Here is a 24,433-nt window from a genome sequence, read left to right on the forward strand (position 1 = left end):
AGCCAGAACTTTATAAAGGTGCAGCAGAACTTCACTGCTTTTGTACTCTATGCCTCTGCTTATGAAGCATAAGATCTCAGGTGCTTTGTTACCACTCTCTCAATATGTCCAGTTAGCTTCAAGGATCATGCACATGCACCAGCATGTCCCTCTGTTCTTGCTGTTTTTAAAACTGTGCCATTAAGTCTATATTTCCTTATCCTATGCCTTCTGCTAAAATATGTCACCTCACATTTCTCTGTATTAAATTCCATCTGCCACTTCCATTCTGCTAGCCTATCTATGTCCTATTGCGGTGATTTGTATCGCCCTCACTATTTGCCACTCTGCTAAATTTGGTATAATCGATAAACTTTGAAATTCCATTCTGTATTCCAAGATCCAAGCCATTTATATACTGTAAAAAAAGCAGTGGCCCTAATTCTGACCCTTGGGGAATACCACTGTCTACCAGCCTTCAGTCTGACGAACAAGTATTTACCACAACTTGCTCTTTTCTGTTCTTGAGCCAAATTTTATCCAATTGGGCACTGACCCACCTATTCCATGAGCCTCAATTTTGTTAAGCAGCCTTTTATGTGATACTATGGTGTGGCTAAAACTGAACTCAGCTGCGCGAATTGCCGAGTTCATAAGTTCAATGAATACTGATACACACAATGGTGGCAGGACTAGATCGCTATGATATAGCGCTGCAGTGCAAATATCTATGGCTTCCTTAAGTGGTACATTGGTGAATAGGCTAGCAATGTCAAATGAGCATATGGACACGGCATTGCTATCGATATGCAAGTCCTGTATGGTCTTCGCAAATGTGAAGAAATCCTTCACCGTTTTTGTGGAGAACTTGGTCAAAACTGGTTGTAACAATTCGCCCAACCATTTGGCAATTAATTTCAGGATACTATTTACATTACTTCAAATAAAGAAAACACAACTACACAAAGAACTGAGCACAACACTGAATGTTTCACAGCAAATAGTCAAATGGGAAAGGGATGAAATACAGAAAGAAAAAGCCTAAAATGCTGAAAACACTCAGCCAGTCCAGAAACAACTGTGGAGAAGAGAAGCTCGGATTAATGGTCCAGTTCTGTGACCCTTCTATAGACCTGAAACATTGCTCCTACCTTTCTCTCTACACAGATACTGCTGGAACTGCTGAGTGTTTCCAGAATCTTCTGTTATTATTCAGATTTCCAGTGTGTGCAGTATTTCTCTTTTTGAAAATGAAATATTCCCTGAGAGGAATGGAACTTTACATAAAAAATAGGAGTGGGCCATTCGGCCCATCGAAATAGCTCTGTCATTCAATAAGATCACAGCTGATCTCCTACATCAACTCCATCTTACCACACTAGCACAGATCCCTTGATTCCCTTAGTATCCAAAAACCGATCGATCTCTCTCTTGGATATACCCAATGATTGAGCAACCACAGCTCTAGAGTCATAGAGAGATACAGCACTGAAACAGGCCCTTCGGCCCACCGAGTCTGTGCCGACCAACAACCACCCATTTATACTAATCTTACATTCATCCCATATTCCCTACCACATCCCCACCATTCTCCGACCATCTACACCATCTATACTATCTACACTAGGGGCAATTTACAATGGCCAATTTACCTATCAACATGCAAGTCTTTGGCTGTGGGAGGAAATGGGAGCACCTGACGGAAACCCACGCAGTCAGAGGGAGAACTTGCAAACTCCGCACAGACAGTACCCAGAACGGAACCAAGGTCACTGGAGCTGTGAGGCTGCGGTGCTAACCACTGCGTGTAGAGAATTCCCAAGATTCACAATGCTTTGAGTGGAAAAAAAATTCTCCTCTTCTCAGTCCTAAATGACTCAGCCATTTATACTGAAACTGTGACCCCAGGTTCTAGATTCCCCAGCCAGAGGAAACATCCTCCCAGAATTTGCTGTGTTAAACCCCTTAAGGTTTTTAGGTGCCAGTAAGATAACCTCTCACTCTTCTAAATTCTGAGGAATGTCAGCCTCGTCTACTCAATCTCTTTTTTTCAGAGATGCAGCACTGAAGCAGGCCCTTCAGCCCACCGAGTCTGTGCCGACCATCAACCACCCATTTATACTAATCCTATACTAATTCCATATTCCTACCACATCCCACCAGTCCCCATATTTCCCGACCACCTACCTATCCTAGGGGTAATTTATAACGGCAAATTTACCTATCAACCTGCAAGTCTTTGGCATGTGGGAGGAAACTGGAGCACCCAGAGGAAACCCACGCAGTACATTAAAATATAGTTTCCCGTAGTGGTTTTAAAAAACTTTTAAAACACAATTCTGCTTTTACCGACTCAAATTGCTGGCGCTATTTTATGAACAGCTTTATTTTGCCAATTTTTGTCAACTTCTTATCTGTAACTGACAGTAAAAGACTCCGTTCAGCAATCTTTCACGCGACAAATAACTCAAACTCGGTGTGGAAGTAATAAATTACAGACTATTGGTAATTCCCCTTTACACAGGCTTCAGGGGGACAGTGAGAAGCCACTGAAATAGTTGCTTCATCCTTTTAAAAGATTCCCATTCTGTCCTGTTACTGACGTGTTGGAATCAGATTTGTATTTAACAAGATATTTCTGTGAAAACAAAATCCTCAACGGATCAGCTGGGAATCTGGGAATCACTACAGTGAAATAAAAGGCTTTTGATTGAGAAGACGGGACCTTCTCACCAGCAGCCGGGTTACATTCCCCTCACATCCTGACACAGTGAGCAGCTCTTTTCCTCGAGAAATAGACAGTAGCAGTTGGAAGTTCAGTAAAAGGATTGGTTCATTGAGACAAGTTTCTGATTGACAGGTGGTGCTGAATATTAATACAAGAAGGTCCTGGAATGGGAAACAAGTGTCCAGAGTGGGGTCTGAAATCAGGACAGGGAAATGGCCAGCACTGACACAGATCATTTCATTATTACATTGATATCTGACTGTCTATAAGGAGAAGCGAGTTAAACACATGATGGTGAAAGGAATGGAAGATGACGCTGGTTGTTCTAGATGAAGAGGGATAGACAGAGGTGTGGGTACAGCAGACTTCAGACAGTAATCAGCCCTTTCAGATACTGTGGGTGGCTCTGAAAAGAGCCTTTGGGTATTTGATAAAATCCTGGCAGATTGACTTGGTTTCGGTGCCCGGAGCGCTGGTTTTCTTGGGCAGCAACACGGCCTGGATATTCGGCAGCACCCTGCCCTCAGCGTCCTGGAATCAAAAGCAAGTGTCCTGAGTGGGACCTGAAATAAGGATAGGGAAAAAATCTCTTTGTTTAAAAACCCTCAAATTGCTACCTTGCAATTGGTAATGTTACTAATGTTTTAGTTAGTGTAATTTATTAATAATTACTAATTAGAAAGTGCTGTTTGGACAGAGTGTAAAGCTGTGAGTTGATGTGTGAGGGACTTCACTGACGAGGGGAAGGAGGTGCTCTTTGGTCTCTCTTTTCTTTTCTGCCTTTTCAGCCTCCATGGAACAGGGGAAGATGCTGATCGGCGAGTAACTGGTAAATTATTCTACTTATTACACGAGCAATAATTAGTTTGTAGAGCGAAATAATGGCAGGGCAGCTCGGCCAGGTGGAATGTGCCTCCTGCGGTATGTGGGAAGTCGTGGATGCACCATGTGTCCTTGACAAACACATTTGCAGGAAGTGTCACCAACTGCAGAAGCTTGAGCTCCAGGTTTCAGAACTCGAGCAGCGGCTGGAGTCACTGTGGTGCATCCGTGAGCCAGAGAACTATGTGGATAAGACTTTTCAGGAGGTAGTCACCCCGGAGCTTAAGAGAGCACAGGCAGAGAGGGATTGGGTGTTTACTAGACAGCCAAGAAGGTCAAGGCAGGTAGTGCAGGAGTCCCTGGAGGGCATCCCACTTTCTAACCGGTATTCAGTTCTGAGTACTGATGGGAGAGAGGGTTCCTCTGGAGAGTACAGTGAGAGTCATGACCAGAGCACCATGGGTGGCTCAGCTGTGCAGGGAGGGAGGAGAAAAGACAAGAGAGCAATAGTGGTAGGGGATTCTATAGTTAGGGGAACAAATAGGTATTTCAGTGGTCGGAAACCAAGTTTTCTCCCTGGTGCAAGGATCATGGATATCACTGAGTGGCTGCAGAGAATTCTGGAGGGCAAGGGTGCACAGCCAGAGGTCGTGGTCCACATTGGCACCAACGATATAGGAAGAAAGAGGGATGAGGTCCTTCAGGCTGAGTTTAGGGAGTTAGGAAAGTGATTAGCAAGCAGGACCTCAAAGGTAGTAATCTCCAGATTACTCCCAAGGCCACGTGCCAGTGAGTATAGAAATAGGAGAATACACCAGATGAATGAATGGCTGGAGAGATGATGCAGGAAAGAGGGCTTCAGATTTCTGGGGCATTGGGACCAGTTCTGGGGAAGGTAGGACCTGTACAAGTCGGATGGTCTACACCTGAACAAGACTGGGATGAATATCCTTGCAGGAAGGTTTGCTAGTGCTGTTGAGGATTGTTTAAACTAATTTGACAGGTTGATGGGAACCTGAGGGCAGTTTCAGATAGGGCAATTTTAGGACAGGGACCAGGAGGCAGAAAGTTAGCAAGTGACTCTGAAAAACAGTAGGAAGAGAGATGGGGATTTAAGGCAGAAATTCAGGGAGCTAGGGTGGAAGCTTAGAGCGGGAACAAACAGAGTTGTTATCTCTAGGTTGTTGCCCGTGCCACGTGCTAGCGAAGCGAGGAATAGGGAGAGAGAGGAGTTGAACACGTGGCTGCAGGGATGGTGCAGGAGGGAGGGCTTTGGTTTCCTGGATAATTGGGGCTCTTTCTGGGGTAGGTGTGACCTCTACAAACAGGATGGTCTTCACCTGAACCAGAGGGGTACCAATATCCTGGGGGGGAGATTTGCTAGTGCTCTTCGGGGGGGTTTAAACTAATTCAGCAGGGGGATGGGAACCTAAATTGTAGTTCCAGTGTACAGGATGTTGAGAGTAGTGAGGTCAGGGATAAGGTTACAAGGACGCAAGAGGGCACTGGCAAGCAAGAACTTGGTTTAAAGTGTGTCTACTTCAACACCAGGAGCATCCGGAATAAGGTGGGTGAGCTTGCAGCATGGGTTGGTACCTGGGATCTCGATGTTGTGGCCATTTCGGAGACATGGGTAGAGCAGGGACAGGAATGGATGTTGCAGATTCCGGGATTTAGATGTTTCAGTAAGAACAGAGAAGATGGTAAAAGAGGGGGGGGTGTGGCATTGTTAATCAAGGAGAGTATTACGGCGGCAGAAAGGACGTTTGAGGACTCGTCTACTGAGGTAGTATCGGCCGAGGTTAGAAACAGGAGAGGAGAGGTCACCCTGTTGGGAGTTTTCTATAGACCTCCGAATAGTTCCAGAGATGTAGAGGAAAGGATAGCGAAGATGATTCTGGACAGGAGCGAGAGTAACAGGGTAGTTGTTATGGGGGACTTTAACTTTTCAAATATTGACTGGAAATACTATAGTTCGAGTACTTTAGATGGGTCAGTTTTTGTCCAGTGTGTGCAGGAGGGTTTTCTGACACAGTATGTAGACAGGCCAACCAGGGGCAATGCCACATTGGATTTGGTACTGGGTAATGAACCGGCCAGGTGTTAGATTTAGATGTAGGTGAGCACTTTGGTGATAGTGATCACAATTCGGTTAGGTTTACCTTAGCGATGGGCAGGGACAGGTATATACCGCAGGGCAAGAATTATAGCTGGGGGACAGGAAATTATGATGCGATTAGGCAAGATTTAGGATCGTAGGATGGGGAAGGAAACTGCAGGGGATGGGCACAATCGAAATGTGGAGCTTATTCAAGGAGCAGCTATTGCGTGTCCTTGATAAGTATGTCCCTGTCAGGCAGGGAGGAGGTTGGCGAGCGAGGGAGCCGTGGTTTACTAAAGAAGTTGAAGCGCTTGTCAAGAGGAAGAAGAAGGCTTATGTTAGGATGAGACGTGAAAGCTCAGTTAGGGCGCTTGAGAGTTACAAGCTAGCCAGGAAGGATCTAAAGGGAGAGATAAGAAGAGCAAGGAGAGGACACGAGAAGTCATTGGCGGATAGGATCAAAGAAAACCCTAAGGCTTTCTATAGGTATATCAGGAATAAAAGAATGACGAGAGTTAGATTAGGGCCAATTAAGGATAGTAGTGGGAAGTTGTGTGTGGAATCAGAGGAGATAGGGGAAGCGTTAAATGAATATTTTTCATCAGTATTTACAGTAGAGAAAGAAAATGTTGTCGAGGAGAATACTGAGATACAGACTACTAGGCTAGATGGGATTGAGGTTCACAAGGAGGAGGTGTTAGCAATTTTGGAAAGTGTGAAAATAGATAGGTCCCCTGGGCCAGATGGGATTTATCCTAGGATTCTCTGGGAAGCCAGGGAGGAGATTGCAGAGCCTTTGTCCTTGATCTTTATGTCGTCATTGTCGACAGGAATAGTGCCGGAAGACTGGAGGATAGCAAATGTTGTCCCCTTGTTCAAGAAGGGGAGTAGAGACAGCCCTGGTAATTATAGACCTGTGAGCCTTACTTCGGTTGTGGGTAAAATGTTGGAAAAGGTTATAAGAGATAGGATTTATAATCATCTTGAAAAGAATAAGTTCATTAGCGATAGTCAGCACGGTTTTGTGAAGGGTAGGTCGTGCCTCACAAACCTTATTGAGTTTTTTGAGAAGGTGACCAAACAGGTGGATGAGGGTAAAGCCGTGGATGTGGTGTTTATGGATTTCAGTAAGGCGTTTGAAAAGGTTCCCCACGGTAGGCTATTGCAGAAAATATGGAAGTATGGGATTGAAGGTGATTTAGTGCTTTGGATCAGAAATTGGCTAGCTGAAAGAAGACAGAGGGTGGTGGTTGATGGCAAATGTTCATCCTGGAGTTTAGTTACTGGTGGTGTACCCCAAGGATCTGTTTTGGGGCCACTGCTGTTTGTCATTTTTATAAATGACCTGGATGAGGGTGTAGAAGGGAGGGTTAGTAAATTTGTGGATGACACGAAGGTCGGTGGAGTTGTGGATAGTGCTGAAGGATGTTGTAGGTTACAGAGGGACATAGATAGGCTGCAGAGCTGGGCTGAGAGATGGCAAATGGAGTTTAATGCGGAAAAGTGTGAGGTGATTCACTTTGGAAGGAGTAACAGGAATGCAGAGTACTGGGCTAATGGGAAGATTCTTGATAGTGTAGATGAGCAGAGAGATCTTGGTGTCCAGGTACATAAATCCCTGAAAGTTGCCACCCAGGTTAATAGGGCTGTTAAGAAGGCATATGGTGTGTTAGCTTTTATTAGTAGGGGGATCGTGTTTCGGAGCCACGAGGTCATGCTGCAGCTGTACAAAACTCTGGTGCGGCCGCACCTTGAGTATTGTGTGCAGTTCTGGTCACCGCATTATAGGAAGGATGTGGAAGCTTTGGAAAGGGTGCAGAGGAGATTTACTAGGATGTTGCCTGGTATGGAGGGAAGGTCTTACGAGGAAAGGCTGAGGGACTTGAGGTTGTTTTTCGTTAGAGACAAGGAGGAGGAGAGGTGACTTAATAGAGACATATAAGATAATCAGAGGGTTAGATAGGGTGGATAGTGAGAGTCTTTTTCCTCGGATGGTGATGGCAAACACGAGGGGACATAGCTTTAAGTTGAGGGGTGATAGATATAGGAGAGATGTCAGAGGTAGTTTCTTTACTCAGAGAGTAGTAGGGGCGTGGAATGCCCTTCCTGCAACAGTAGTAGACTCGCCAACTTTAAGGGCATTTATGTGGTCATTGGATAGACATATGGATGAAAATGGAATAGTTTAGGTCAGATGGTTTCACAGGTCGGCGCAACATTGAGGGCCGAAGGGCCTGTACTGCGCTGTAATGTTCTATGTTCTATGTTCTAGAAGAAGCAAAAGTTAAAAAGTGTGCAGCTCAGGAATTTGGCAGTGTTAAAGGATATTCATTTATTTATAGAGGCAACTTGATTGAAACATATCAGATCCTGAGGAGTCTTGACAGGGTGGATGTGGAAAGGATGTTTCCCCTTGTGGGAGAATCTAGAACTAGAGGTTACTGTTTAAAAATAAGGGGTCGTCCATTTAAGACAGCAATCAGGAGAATTTTTTCCCTCAGAGGGTCGTGAGTCTTTGGAACTCTCTTCCTCAATAGGCGGTGGAAACAGAGACTTTGAATATGTTTAAGGCAGACAGAAATCGATTCTTGATAAGCAAGGGGGTGAAAGGTTATCGGGGGTAGGCGGGTTCGTGGAGTAATCAGTTCAGCCATGAACTTATTGAATGGCAAAGCAGGCTCTAGGGGTCGAGTGGCTTACTCCTGCTCCTAATTTTTATACTCGTATGTATATTCATATCGTAAATAAAGCTGATGAGCTGAAGGCACAGTTAGACACATGGCAACACAATATCATTGCAATAAGGGAAACATGGCTTAAAGAGGGCAAGAATGGCAGCTCAACATCCCTGGATCTCGAGTTTTCAGGCGGGATAGAAACAGGGATAAAAAAGGAGGGGGTGTAGCATTATTAGTTAAGGAAGACATACAGCTTGAGGAGGGATTATATGATAAATGAATCATCAAATGAGGCCATATGGGTGGAGCTCAGAAATAAAAAGGGGCAGCCACACTACTAGGAGTGTACTGTAGACCCCCAAATAGTGAGAGAGAGATGGAAGAACAAATATGGAGGCAAATTTCTGAGTGCAAAACTATAGGGCAATAATAGTTGGGGATTTCAACTATCCCAATATCAACTGGGATACAAACAGTGTGAAGGGCACAGAGGGCACAAAATTCGTGAACTGCATTCAAGCGATTAGCCAGCACATAACAAGCCCAATGAGAGGGGGCACAATTTTAGATCTGGTCTTCAGTAATGAAGTAGTAGTGGGTGACCATTTTGGAGATAGTGACCATCGTACAATTTAGTTTGAGCATAATCATGTAAAAGGACACAGATAAAACAGAAGTAAAAGTTCTAAATTGGGGGAAGGTAAATTGTACAATACTGAGAGATGATTTCTTGGATGTGGACTCGATACAACTACTTGAAGGAAACCACAAAGATATTTTATCAATACATTAAGAGCAAGAGGATAACTAAGGAAAGTGTAAGGCCTATCAGAGATTTTCAAGGGAACTTATGCATGGATGCAGAAGACGTAGGCGGGTTCTTCATGAGTTTTTTGTTTCTGCCTTCACAAAGGAGAGGGATGATGCAGACATTGGAGAAAAGAAGAGGAATGTGAAATATTAGATATGATAAGCACAATGGCAGTGGAAGTACTAGAGGGTTTGACATCCTTGAAAGTGAATAAATCACCAGGGCCGGATGGTTTGCCTCTGTGGTTGTTAAACGAAGCCACGGAGGAAATAGTGGATGTGCTGAGGATCATCTTCAAATCCTCACTGGATACGGGGGAGGTGCCAGAAGCTTGGAGGTCTGCGAATGTTGTACTATTATTTAAAAGGGGTGCGAGGGATAGGCCAAATAATTATAGGCTGGTCAGTCTGACCTCGGTGGTGGGTAAATGATTGGAATCAATTCTGAGGGACAGGATAAACTGCCACTTCGAAAGGCATGGATTAATCAGGGATAGTCAGCATGGATTTGTTAAGTGAAGGTCATGTCTCACTAACTTGATTGAGTTTTTTGAGGAAGTAACAAGGAGCATTGATGAGGATAGTGTGGTGGATGTGGTCGACATGGATTTTAGTAAGGCACGTTGGTAAGGTCACAGCTGGAGTACTGTGTGCAATTCTGGTTGCCAGATTATAGGAAGGATGTGATTGCATTGGAGGGGGTGCAGAGGAGATTCACCAGGATATTGCCTGGGATGGAACATTTAAGCTATGAAGAGAGGTTGGATAGGCTTGTGTTTTTTCGCTGGAGCAGAGAAGACTGAAGGGTGACCTGATCGAGGTGCACAAGATTATGAGGGGCATGGACAGGATAGGGAGCAGCTGTTCCTCTTAGTTGAAGGGTCAGTTACAAGGGGACACAAGTTTTAGGATAAGGTGTGGGAGGTTTAAGGGGGATTTGAGGAAGAGGCTTTTTACCCAGAGGGTGGTGATGGTCTGGAATGCCCTGCCTGGGAGGGTGGTGGAGGAGTACCTGGATGAGCACTTGGCACGTCAAAACATTACAGGCTATGGGCCAAGTGCTGGCAAATGGGATTAGGTAGACAGGTCAGGTGTCTTTAATGCATCGCTGCAGACTCCATGGGCCGAAGGGCTCTTCTGTACTGTATTATTCTGTGATTCTGTGATTTGATAAGGTCCCACAAGGCAGACTGGTCAGTAAAATGAAAGTCCATGGGATAGAGGGGAATGTAGCAGGTTGGATCCAAAATTAACTCAGTGACAGGAAACAGAGAATAGTAGTCGACGGATGTTTTTGTGAATAGAAAGCGGTTTTCAGTGGTGTTCCACAGGGCTCAGTGTTGGGTCCCTTGCTGTTTGTGGTACATATTAATGATTTGGAATTAAATGTGGGAGGTATTATTAGGAAATTTGCTGATGTCACAAAAATTGGCCGTGTAATTGATAGTGAAGAGGATAGCTGCAGAGTTCAGAACGATATGAATGGATTAGTTGAGTGGGCGGAAAAGTAGCAAATGGAATTCAATCCAGAGAAGTGTGAGGTAATGCATTTGGGGAGGGCAAACAAAACAAGGGAATACACAATAAACGGGAGGATATTGAGAGGGGTAGAAGAAGTGAGAGACTTTGGAGTGCGTGTCCACAGGTCCCTGAAAGTGGCAGCACAGGTAGATTGAGTGGTGAAGAAGGCATATGGAATGTTTTCCTTTATTGGCCGAGGTATAGAATGCAAAAGCAGGGATGTAATGCGAGAACTGTTTAAAACGGTGGTTAGGCCACAGCTGGAGTATTGTATACAATTCTGGTCGCCACATTACAGAAAGGACATAATTGCTCTGGAGAGAGTCCAGAGGAAATTTACAAGAATGTTGCCAGGGCTTGAAAGTTGCAGCTATGAGGAAATATTGAAGAGGCTAGGGTTGTTTTCCTTAGAACCGAGGAGGCTGAATGAGGTGTACAAAATTATGAGGCGCCTAGACAGAGTGGACAGGAAGGAGCTCTTTTCCCTGGTGGGGAGGTCAGTTACCAGGGGGCACAGATTTAAGGTGATTGGTGGAAGGATTAGAGGTGACACGAGGGGAAACTTTTTCACCCAGAGGGTGATGGGTGTCTGGAATTCGCTGCCAGGAATGGTGGTGGAGGCAGAAATCCTCAACTCATTTAAAAGGTACCTCGACATGCACCTGAATTCTACGGACCAGGTGCTGGAAGATGGGATTAGATTGGTTGGCTAGATTTTTTGGCCACAGAAGACACAATGGGCTCCTCTGTGCTGTAATTATTCTATGGTTCTATGGAAATGGCCAGCATTGACACAGATCATTTCATTATTACTTTGATATCTGACTGCCTATAAGGAGAAGCGAGTTAAACACATGATAGTGAAAGGAATGGAAGATGACGCTGGTTGTTCAGGATGAAGAGGGATAGACAGAGGTGTGGGTACAGCAGAGTTCAGACAGTAATCAGCCCTTTCAGATACTGTGGGTGGCTCTGAAACGAACCGTTGGGAATTTGATGAAATTCTGGCGTATTGACTTGGTTTTGGTGCCCAGAGCGCTGGTTTTCTTGGGTAGCAGCACAGCCTGGATATTAGGCAGCGCCCCGCCGTGACCGATGGTCACCCCTCCCAGCAGCCTGCTGAGCTCCTCGTCGTTGCGGACGGCCAGCTGCAGGTGTCTGGGGATGATGCGGGTCTTCTTGTTGTCCGGGGCTGCGTTACCAGCTAGCTCGAGGATATCAGCGGTCAGATACTCGAGCACAGCAGCCAGATAGACCGGGGCTCCGGCACCCTCATGCTCAGCATAGTTGTCCTTTCTCAGGAGCCTGTGTACACGGCCCACTGGGAACTGCTGTCCAACCCGGGAGGAGTGAGACTTGGCCTTGGCCCAAGCTTTCCCGCCGCTCTTTCCTCTTCCAGACTTTTCTTCCCCAAAAATATACATTATTCATAAAATTCTGTAAGAAAATACATTACAAAACAGTTCAAAACAGCACCAAGTTGATATTCCGGAAAGTGCAAAGGAAATCAGTTTTCTTCAATACAGGAGTGAGTTCCTCACAACCCTTCCATTCCATTTTACATACAATGTACATTTTACAGCAAACCCATATTTGGTGTAGACAGCATGAGGGGTTTCCCAGAGGTCCAGCCCCGAGGTTCACTATGGCGGGAGGACCTTACACAGTGATCTTTCACCATTGAGCCTTTGCAGCGGCTGCCCCAAGCTTTAGTGCGTCTCTCAGCACATAGTCCTGGACCTTGGAATCTGCCAGTCTGCAATACTTGGTCATGGACAACTCTTTGCACTGGAAGACCAGCAAATTTCAGGCAGATCAAAGAGCGTCTTTCACTGAATTGATGGTGCTCCAGCAGCAGTTGATGTTTATCTCGGTGCGTGTCCCTGAGAACAGCCCATAGAGCACAGACTCCTGTGTTACAGAGCTGCTTGGGATGAACCTCGACAAAAAACACTGCATCTCTTTCCACACCTGCTTTGCCAAGGCACATTCCAGAAGGAGGTGGGAAACAGTCTCTTCCCCACCACAGCCATCTCGAGGGCAGCGTGCGGAGGCGGTGAGATTCCGGGTGTGCAGGAAGGATCGGACAGGGAGGGCCCTTCTCACCACCAGCCAAGCTACGTCTTGGTGTTTGTTTAAACGTTCTGGTGATGAGACATTCTGTCAATTGATGGTTTGCTCGGGGAACCATCTGACAGGATCCACCATCTCCTTTTCCCATAGGGCCTTGAGGACATTCCGTGCAGACCACTGCCAGATGGATTGGTGATCAAAGGTGTTTTTCTGCACAAACATTTCCACGAAGGCACGGTCCAACTGGATGGCAATGTGACCAGATCCATTCTTCACAACACCGGGGAAAGAACCTCAGCACGTCGTGACAGTTGCTTTTTGCTTACTGGGGCTATCCACAAAGCTTGATGCAGCCGCAGACAAAGGTGGCCATCAGGTTGAGTGCGATGTTGGGTACGTCTTTTCCGCCTTTATCCAGAGGTTGAACCCTCCGGACCCAGTCAATTTTTGCATCTTCAGATAAAGCAGAAAATGACTCGTGTGACTGCCACAGCACAGGAGTGGGGTATGGGCCAGACCTGCACCATGTACAGCAACAATGTGAGCGCCATGCACTAGATGACCAGGTTCTTACCCACAATGGAGAGAGAACGCCACTCCCACATGCTCAGCTTATTTTGTACCCTGGCTACTCGCTCCTTTCAGGTTTTGGCACACGTCTCTGCCCTTCCGAACTATATTCCCAACACCTTCAAGTAGTCTTACCTGACAGTGAAGGGCACAAAGAATCAATCAGCCCAGTTCCAAAGAACATGGCCTCGCTCCTGCCACGGTTAACTTTGGCTCCCGAGGCCAGTTCGAACTGGTCACAGATGCTCATCAGTTTGCGCACAGACAGCGGATCCATGCAGAAGAAGGCGACATCATCCATGTACAGGAAGGTTTTAACCTGAGTGCCTCCACTGCCTGAGATTGTCACCCACCGCCCCCCCAACCCCTTCTGCTCGCATCCTTCCTAACAGACTCAGCAAAGGGTACAATACAGCAAGCAAACAAGACAGAGGAGAGAGGACAGGCTTGTCTGTCTTTGCAAAGCAGGTGTGGAAAGAGATGCAGTGTTTTTTGTCGAGGTTCATCCCAAGGAGCTCTGTTACACAGGAGTCTGTGCTCTACGGGCTGTTCCCAGGGAGTCACGCCGAGATAAGCATCAACTGCTGCTGGAGGACGATCAATTCAGTGAAAGATGCCCTATGGTCTGCCCGAAACTCGCTGGTTCTCCAGCGCAAAGAGTTATCCACGACCGAATGTTGCAGACTGGCACATTCCAAGGTCCAGGACTACGTGCTGAAGGACACACTAAAGCTTGGGGCAGCCGCAGCAAAGGCTCAATGGGGAAAGACCACAGTGTAAGGTCCCCCAACCAAGCTGAACTGAGGGGCTGGACCCATGGAAAACCCCTCGGACTGTATCCAGAAAATAATTGCTTGCTGCCAAAAGCTCATGGCAGGTAAAATGAAATGGAAGGGTTGTGAGGCAACTCACTCCTATATTGAAGAAAACTGATCTCCTTTGCACTTTTTGTATTGTTGACTTGGTGCTGTTTATGAACAGTTTTGTAATGTATTTTTTACAGTTTTATTTACGAATAAAGCATATGTTGGAAATGAAAAAAGTTCAGAGAAGGTTCAGTGGATTGATTCCTGTGATGAAGGGGTTGTCGTATGAGGAGAGTTGAGCAGGTTGGACCTAAAATCATTGGAGTTTTGAAAAATGAGACATATAAGATTCTGAGGGGGCTTGACAGGGAAGGTGCTGAGAGGATGTTTCCCCTCGTGGTGGAATCTAGAACTAGGGGACACAGTTTCAGAATTAGGGGTTTTCCATTTAGGAAGGAAATGAGGAGGAATTTCTTCTCTCAGAGGGTCTTTGGAATTCTCTACCGCAGAGAGCAGTGGAGGCTGGGTCATTGAATGTCTTCAAGCTGGAGTTCGACAGATTTTTATCGACAAGGAAGTCTAGGGTTATGGGGGCAGGCATGAAAGTGGGGTTGAGGCCATGATCAGATCAGCCATGATCCTATTGAATGGCAGAGAAGGCTCAAGGGGACAAATGGCCTACTCCTGATACTTCTTCTGTTCTTCTAATCTCATTACAGCTTGGTCCAAACAGAGACTAAAGAGTAGAATTCCAGAGGAGAGGTGAGAGTGATTGCCCTTGAGTGAGTGTGACATCAAGGATCCCCAGCTAAATTGAAGTCAATGGGAATCAGGTGGAAAACTCTCCACTTGTTGGAATCATAACTAGAACAAAGCAAGATGGTTGTGGTTGGTGGAGGCCAATCATCTCAGCCCAGGACATTGCCTCAGCAGTTTCTCAGGGTAGTGTCCTAGGCCCAAACATCCTCAGCTGTTTCATTAATGACTTTCCCTTCAACTTAAGTCAGAAGTGGGAATGTTAGGTGATGATTCACAGCTCATCAGATACTGGAGCAGTCTGTGCCCGCAAGCAGCAAGACCTGAACAACATTCAGGTTTGAGCAGATAAGTGAAAAGCGACTTTGTTGCCACACAAGTGCCAAACAGTGAACATCTCCAATGAGAGAGAATCAAACCATCTACCTTTTGACATTCAGCAGCATTATCATCACTGAATCCCTCACCATCAACATCTTGGGGGTTATCATTGACCAGAAACTTAACTGGACCAGTCACATCTATGCTGTGGCTATAAGTGTAGGTCAGAGATTGGGAATTCTGCAGCAAGTATCTCACCTCCTGATACCTCAAAGCCTGTCCACCATCTACAAGGCACAAGTCAGGAGTGTGATGGAATAGTCTCCACTTGACTGGATAAGTGCAGCTCCAACAACACTCAAAAAGCTCAATACCACCCAGGACAAAGCAGCCCACTTGATCGGCACCTCATCCACCACCTTAAACATTCACTTCCTCCACCACTGGAGCACAGTGGCAGCAGTGTGTACCACCTACAAGATGCACTGCAGTAACTCGCTAAGTAACCTTCGACAGCACCATCCAAACCCCTCTACCACCTCGAAGGACAAGGGCAGCAGATGCATGGGAACATCACCACCTGCAAGTTTCACTCTAAGTCACTCACCATCCTGACTTGGAACAATGTCACCATTTCTTCACTGTTGCTGGGTCAAAATCATGGAAGTCCCTCCCCAATAGCATCGTGGGTGTTCCTACACCACATGGACTGCTGCGGTTCAAGAAGGCAGCTCACTACCACCTTCTCAAGGGCAATAAGGGATGGGTAATAAATGCGAGCCTTATCAGCGATGCTCACACCCAAGAATGAATAAAAAACAAATCACTCTCCACAGATTCCCCACAATCCGGGCTTGGACATTTAGTTCAGGAGCACAGAGCTTTATATAACTTCAACATGAGTTCCAATCTTCATATTCCATTAGCCTTTCACATTATTTTCTACCAGTCCACTAGCTTTTATTGATTCAGTACTCGGGTCTCTGCTCCGCCACAGTTTCTAACATCTCACCACTTTCAAATAAACACTGTGATCTATCTTTCGTAGGTACGAGATGACCCCTCATTTTAAACACCATCTGCCAAAGCATTGCTCACTCACTTAACCTATCAAGAAGATTTGAAAATAAATTTCTTGCCAAAGGATAATATTCTGCTTCTGCTCCCTTGCCATTTGCTTTTCCCATTAGTCTATCACTTGGTGTAAATCTAGAAAAAGTAAAGATGGAAGGAAGGGAGGGAGGGAAATTCTTGTTCCTTTTCGTGATACCTATTTGATCTTTATTCCAGTCCAGTTTGGGTGAAGAATTCCAATTGTCTGTCTCAATTTTAATAAAGTATAAACAATTCTGGAATCACCAGCGAGATTTTGACAAAAACAGGTTTTCAGGCCGTCTTTACACAAAAGCTCCCCACTGGAAACAATAAGACAGGTCATAAACTACTGACAAGGATGGGATTTGAACCCACACATACAGAGCACAATAGATTAGCAATCCAACACTTTAACCTCTCACCACCTTGTCACTTGCGTAGACAGTATAGTCATCTTCAGCTCAGATCCTGGCTGTGCAGCCAGATGTGTAATGTTGGAAATGTTGCTTCTGCAATAAATGAAATTTCCATCACATCAGGTCATGGCCTGTTGGGAATGGAGTGGTGTGAAACATTTTCAGACCTTGTCCAACATGTTTCTACTCAGTGTGAAAACCCACAACGGAAATACTGGGACATACAATCATTTGAGCACATCATGATTAACATCATTCAGACGCCTGTACCATTAGGTCACTGACGAAGTCATGATGACTTCTAATTTCTCATGAAATGACAACTGAACTAATTGAGTGGAAGAATTGATTTAATGCCACGTGATCAGCTGTTTGTGTTAATGGGAAAGGAAGGTCACCTGTCAGTAAATTGGGATGTTCGTGTCTCTGGTACAGAAAGGTCACCTGTCAGTAAATGGGGATGTTTGCTTCACTGGTACAGGAGAATCACCTATCAGTAAGTTGGGATGTTTCTGTATCGAAACAGGAAGATCACCCGCAAGGAAATTGGGATGTTTGTGTCTCTGGTAAAGAAAGATCACCAGTCACGAAATTGGGATGTTTGCGGTCCTGATACAGGAAGATCACCTGTCAATAAATTCGGATGTTTGTGTCTCTTGTGCAAATGGATCAGCTGTCAGTTAATAGGGATGTTTGTGTTACTGGTACAAAAAGGTCTCCTGCCAGTAAATTGGCATGTTTGTGTTACTGGTACAGGAAGGTCCCCTGTCAGTCATTTGGGGTGATTGTGTTACAGGTACAGGAAGATCCCAAGTCAGTAATTTGGGAGGCTTGTGTTACCGGTACAGAAAGGTCACCTGTCAGTAAATTGGGATGTTTGTGTCTCTGGTACAGGAACGTCACCTGTCAGTAATGGGGATGTTTCTGTTACTGGTACACGAAGGTGAACTGTCAGTAAATTGGCATGTTTTTGTTACTGATCCAGGAATATCATCTGTCAGCAATTTGTGATGTTTGCGTCACTGGTACAGGAAGATGTCCGATCAGTAAATTGGGATATTTGTGTCTCAGGTACAGGAATGTCACCTGTCAGTAATTTGGGATGCTTGTGTCACTGGTACAGGAAGATCACCTGTCAGTAAATTGGAATGTTTGCGTTACTGGTACAGCAAATTCACCTGTCAGTAAATTGGGATGTTTGTGACTCTGGTGCATGAAGATCACCTGTCAGTAAATTGGGATGCTTATGTCACTGGTACAGGAAATTCACCTGTCAGTAATTTGGGATGTTTGTGTCACTGGTACAGGAAGATCACCTGTCAGTAAATTGGGATGCTTATGTCACTGGTACAGGAAATTCACCTGTCAGTAATTTGGGATGTTTGTGTCACTGGTACAGGAAGATCACCTGTCAGTAAATTGGGATGCTTGTGTCACTGGTACAGGAAGATCACCTGTCAGTAAATTGGAATGTTTGCGTTACTGGTACAGCAAATTCACCTGTCAGTAAATTGGGATGTTTGTGACTCTGGTGCATGAAGATCACCTGTCAGTAAATTGGGATGCTTATGTCACTGGTACAGGAAATTCACCTGTCAGTAATTTGGGATGTTTGTGTCACTGGTACAGGAAGATCACCTGTCAGTAAGTTGGGATGCTTGTGTCACTGGTACAGGAAGATCACCTGTCAGTAAATTGGAATGTTTGCGTTACTGGTACAGCAAATTCACCTGTCAGTAAATTGGGATGTTTGTGACTCTGGTGCATGAAGATCACCTGTCAGTAAATTGGGATGCTTATGTCACTGGTACAGGAAGATCACCTGTCAGTAAATTGGAATGTTTGCGTTACTGGTACAGCAAATTCACCTGTCAGTAAATTGGGATGTTTGTGACTCTGGTGCATGAAGATCACCTGTCAGTAAATTGGGATGCTTATGTCACTGGTACAGGAAATTCACCTGTCAGTAATTTGGGATGTTTGTGTCACTGGTACAGGAAGATCACCTGTCAGTAAGTTGGGATGCTTATGTCACTGGTACAGGAATTTCACCTGTCAGTAATTTGGGATGTTTGTGTCACTGGTACAGGAAGATCACCTGTCAGTAAATTGGGATGCTTATGTCACTGGTACAGGAAATTCACCTGTCAGTAATTTGGGGATGTTTGTGTCACTGGGACAGGAAGATCACCTGTCAGAAAATTGGGGTGATTTTGTGACTGGTACAGGAAATTCACCTGTCAGTAAATTGGGACATTTGTACCTCCGGTTAAGGCAGGTCACCTGTCAGTAAATTGAGATGTTTGTGTTACTGGTACAGGAAGGTCACCTGTCAGTAAATTGGGATCTTTGTGTCTCTGGAACAGGAAGATCACCTGTCAGTACATTGGGATGATTGTGTTCATGGTAAAGGAAGATCACCTGTCAGTAAATTGAGATGTTTGTGTTACTGGTACAGGAAGATCACCTGTCAGTACATTGGGATGATTGTGTTACTGGTAAAGGAAGATCACCTGTCAGTAAATTGGGATGTTTGTGTTACTGGTAAAGGAAGATCACCTGTCAGTACATTGGGATGATTGTGTTCATGGTAAAGGAAGATCACCTGTCAGTAAATTGGGATGTTTGTGTGTCTGGAACAGGAAGATCAGCTGTCAGTGAATTGGGATCTTTGTGTTACTGGTGAAGGAAGGTCTCCGGTCAGTAAATTGGGATGTTTGTGTTCACGGTAAAGGAAGATCACCTGTCAGTAAATTGGGATGTTTGTGTGTCTGGAACAGGAAGATCGCCTGTCAGTAAATTGGGATGTTTGTGTTACTGGTACAGGAAGGTCACCTGTCAGTAAATTGGGATGTTTGTGTCTCTGGAACAGGAAGGTCACCTGTCAGTACATTGGGATGATTGTGTTGGTGGTAAAGGAAGATCATCGGTCAGTAAATTGGGTGTTTGTGCTACTGGTACAGGAATGTTACCTTTCCGTAATTTGGGATGTTTGTGTCAATGATGCAGGAATGCCACCTGTCAGTAAATTGGGATGTTTTTGTTGCTGGTACTGGACGGTCAAGGACTTCTGTGTTGGAGATATAGTCCTGCCACCTGATGCCAAGTATTCTCCGAAGGCAGCGAAGATGGAATGAATTGAGATGTCGCTCTTGGCTGGCATATGTTGTCCAGGCCTCGCTGCCGTAGAGCAAGGTACTGAGGTACACTACTGAGTCAGCGGCGCTTGAGATGGCTTGGCCATGTGAGCCGCATGGAAGATGGCAGGATCCCCAAAGACACATTGTACAGCGAGCTCGCCACTGGTATCAGACCCACCGGCCGTCCATGTCTCCGTTATAAAGACGTCTGCAAACGCGACATGAAATCGTGTGACATTGATCACAAGTCGTGGGAGTCAGTTGCCAGCATTCGCCAGAGCTGGCGGGCAGCCATAAAGACAGGGCTAAATTGTGGCGAGTCGAAGAGACTTAGTAGTTGGCAGGAAAAAAGACAGAGGCGCAAGGGGAGAGCCAACTGTGCAACAGCCCCAACAAACAAATTTCTCTGCAGCACCTGTGGAAGAGCCTGTCACTCCAGAATTGGCCTTTATAGCCACTCCAGGCGCTGCTTCACAAACCACTGACCACCTCCAGGCGCGTATCCATTGTCTCTCGAGATAAGGAGGCCCAAAAGAAAAAGAAAACTGGACGGTCACCTGTCAGGCAATTGGGATGTTTGTGTCACTGTTACAGGAAGATCACCTGTCAGTAAATTGGGATGTTTGTGTTACAGGTACAGGAAGGTTACCTGTCAGTAAATTGCGATGTTTGTGTCACTGTTACAGGAAGATCACCTGTCAGTAAATTGGGATGTTTGTGTTACAGGTACAGGAAGGTTACCTGTCAGTAAATTGCGATGTTTATGTCACTGGTACAGGAAATTCACATGTTAGTAAATTGGGATGCTTGTCTTACAGGTACAGGAAGGTCACCTGTCAGTAAATTGGGACGTTTTTTCCTCCGGTTCAGGAAGGTCACCTGTCAGTAAATTGGGATGTTTGCGTTACGGATACAGGAAGATCATCTGTCAGTAAATTGGGATGTTTGTGCTACTGGTACAGGAATGTTACCTTTCCGTACTTTAGGATGCTTGTGTCACTGGTACAGGAAATTCACCTGTCCTTAAATTGGGATGTTTGTGTCTCCAGTACATGAAGATCACCTGTCAGTTAATTGGGATGTTTTTGTTGCTGGTACAGCAAGGTCACCTGTCAGGCAAATCTGGATGCTTGTGTCAATGGTACAGGAAGGTCACCTGTCAGTAAATTGGGATGTTTGTGTTACTCGCACAGGAAGGTCACCTGTCAGTAAATTGGGATGTTTGTTTCAATGGTACAGGAATATCATCGGTCAGTAAATTGGGATGTTTGTGGTCCAGGTGCAGGAAGATCATCTGTCAGTAAATTGGGATTATTGTGTTACTGGTACAGGAAGGTCACCTGTCAGTAATTTGGGATGCTTGTGTCACTGGTACAGGAAGATCACCTGTCAGTAATTTGGAATGTTTGCGTTACTGTTCCAGGAAGGTCACCTGTCAGTAATTTGGGATGTTTGTGTCACTGGTACAGGAAGATCACCTGTCAGTAAATTGGAATGTTTGCGTTACTGGTACAGCAAATTCACCTGTCAGTAAATTGGGATGTTTGTGACTCTGGTGCATGAAGATCACCTGTCAGTAAATTGGGATGCTCATGTCACTGGCACAGGAAATTCACCTGTCAGTAATTTGGGATGTTTGTGTCACTGGTACAGGAAGATCACCTGTCAGTAAATTGGGATGTTTGTGTTACTGGTACAGGAAGGTCACCTGTCAGTAAATTGGGATGCTTATGTCACTGGTACAGGAAATATCACCTGTCAGTAAATTGGGATGTTTGTGTTACTGGTACAGGAAGGTCACCTGTCAGAAAATTGGGGTGATTTTGTGACTGGTACAGGAAATTCACCTGTCAGTAAATTGGGACATTTGTCCCTCCGGTTAAGGCAGCTCACCTGTCAGTAAATTGAGATGTTTGTGTTACTGGTACAGGAAGGTCACCTGTCAGTAAATTGGGATGTTTGTGTCACTGGCACAGGAAGGTCACCTGTCAGTAAATTGGGACGTTTGTGACACTGGTACAGGAAGGTCACCTGTCAGTAAATTGGGATGTTTGTGTTACTGGGACAGGAAGGTCAGTTGTCTGTAAATTGGGATGTTTGTGTCACTGGCACAGGAAGGTCACCTGTCAGTAAGTTGGGATGTTTGTGTTACTGGTACAGGAAGGTCACTTGTCAGTAAATTGGGATGTTTGTGTCACTGGCACAGGAAGGTCACCTGTCAGTTAGTTGGGATGTTTGTGTTCCTGGTACAGGAAGGTCACCTGTCAGTAAGTTGGGATGTTAGTGTCACTGGCACAGGAAGGTCACCTGTCAGTAAGTTGGGATGTTTGTGTTACTGGTACAGGAAGGTCACCTGTCAGTAAGTTGGGATGTTTGTGTTACTGGTACAGGAAGGTCACCTGTCAGTAAGTTGGGATGTTTGTGTTACTGGTACAGGAAGATCAGGTGTCTGTAAATTGCGATGTTTGTGTTACTGTCTCAAGAAGGTGACCTTCAGTAAACTGGCATGTTTGTGTCTCTGGAAAAGAAAGATCCCCTGTCAGTCAATTGTGGTGATGATGTTACAGGTACAGGAAGATCCCAAGTCAGTAAATTGGGATGTTTGTGTCACTGGTACAGGAAGGTCACCTTTCAGTAAATGGGGATGTTTGTGTTTCTGGTCCAGGAATATCATCTGTCAGCAAATTGGGATGTGTCACTGGTACATGACGGTCCCTGTCAGTACGTTGGGATCTTTGCGTCACTGGTAAAGGAAGATGTCCTGTCAGTAAATTGGGATGTCTGTGTCTCAGGTACAGGAAGGTCTCCTGTCAGTAATTTGAGATGTTGGTCTTACTGGGACAGGAAAGTCACCTGTCCCTTATTTCGCATGTTTGTGCCACTGGTACAGGAAGGTCACCTGTCAGGAACAGGGATGTTTGTGTCTCTAGTACAGGAGGATCGCCTGTCAGTAAATTGGTATCTTTGTGTCTCTGGTGCAGGAAGATCACCTGTCAGTAAATTAGGATCTTTGTGTCTCTGGCACAGGAAGGTCACCTGTCAGTAAATTGGGATGTTTGTGTCTCTGATACAGGAAGGTCACCTGTCAGTAAATTGGGATGTTTGTGTCTCTGATACAGGAAGATCACCTTTCAGTAAATTGGGATCTTTGTGTCACTGGTACAGGAAGGTCACCTTTCAGTAAATTGGGATGTTTGTGTCTCTGATACAGGAAGATCACCTTTCAGTAAATTAGGATCTTTGTGTCACTGGTACAGGAAGGTCACCTTTCAGTAAATTGGGATGTTTGTGTTTCTGGTCCAGGAATATCATCTGTCAGCAAATTGGGATGTTTGTGTCACTGGTACATGACGGTCCCCTGTCAGTAAGTTGGGATCTTTGCGTCACTGGTAAAGGAAGATGTCCTGTCAGTAAATTGGGATGTCTGTATCTCAGGTACAGGAGGATCACCTGTAAGTAAATTAGGATCTTTGTGTTACTCGTACAGGACGGTCACCTGTCAGTAAATTGGGATGTCTGTGTCTCAGATACAGGAAGATCACCTGTCAGTAAATTAGGATCTTTGTGTTACTGGTACAGGAAGGTCACCTGTCAGTAAATTGGGATGTTTGTTTCACTGGTACAGGAATATCATCGGTCAGTAAATTGGGATGTTTGTGGTCCAGGTGCAGGAAGATCATCTGTCAGTAAATTGGGATTATTGTGTTACTGGTACAGGAAGGTCACCTGTCAGTAATTTGGGATGCTTGTGTCACTGGTACAGGAAGATCACCTGTCAGTAATTTGGAATGTTTGCGTTACTGTTCCAGGAAGGTCACCTGTCAGTAATTTGGGATGTTTGTGTCACTGGTACAGGAAGATCACCTGTCAGTAAATTGGAATGTTTGCGTTACTGGTACAGCAAATTCACCTGTCAGTAAATTGGGATGTTTATGACTCTGGTGCATGAAGATCACCTATCAGTAAATTGGGATGCTTATGTCACTGGTACAGGAAATTCACCTGTCAGTAATTTGGGATGTTTGTGTCACTGGTACAGGAAGATCACCTGTCAGTAAATTGGGATGTTTGTGTTACTGGAACAGGAAGGTCACCTGTCAGAAAATTGGGATGCTTATGTCACTGGTACAGGAAATATCAGCTGTCAGTAAGTTGGGATGTTTGTGTTACTGGTACAGGAAGGTCACCTGTCAGAAAATTGGGGTGATTTTGTGACTGGTACAGGAAATTCACCTGTCAGTAAATTGGGACATTTGTCCCTCCGGTTAAGGCAGCTCACCTGTCAGTAAATTGAGATGTTTGTGTTACTGGTACAGGAAGGTCACCTGTGAGTAAATTGGGATGTTTGTGTCACTGGCACAGGAAGGTCACCTGTCAGTAAATTGGGATGTTTGTGACACTGGTACAGGAAGGTCACCTGTCAGTAAATTGGGATGTTTGTGTTACTGGTACAGGAAGGTCAGTTGTCTGTAAATTGGGATGTTTGTGTCACTGGCACAGGAAGGTCACCTGTCAGTAAGTTGGGATGTTTGTGTTCCTGGTACAGGAAGGTCACCTGTCAGTAAATTGGGATGTTTGTGTCACTGGCACAGGAAGGTCACCTGTCAGTAAGTTGGG

The 24,433-nt window shown here is 45.2% G+C and overlaps 1 protein-coding gene across 1 annotated transcript; it reads right to left on the minus strand.

Moving 5' to 3' along the window:
- Positions 1 to 11,396: 11,396 nt before the first annotated feature.
- LOC137381505 (histone H2A-like) lies at positions 11,397 to 12,063 on the minus strand. Its single transcript, XM_068054202.1, has 2 exons — positions 11,623 to 12,063; positions 11,397 to 11,468 (listed from the first exon to the last, which is right to left on the minus strand). The coding sequence occupies exons 1-2, from the start codon at positions 12,061 to 12,063 to the stop codon at positions 11,397 to 11,399; spliced, it is 513 nt and encodes a 170-aa protein (XP_067910303.1).
- Between the last annotated feature and the right edge of the window lie 12,370 nt (positions 12,064 to 24,433).

Source organism: Heterodontus francisci, chromosome 22, assembly GCF_036365525.1.
Source record: "Heterodontus francisci isolate sHetFra1 chromosome 22, sHetFra1.hap1, whole genome shotgun sequence".
Classification (NCBI taxonomy): Eukaryota; Metazoa; Chordata; class Chondrichthyes; order Heterodontiformes; family Heterodontidae; genus Heterodontus; species Heterodontus francisci.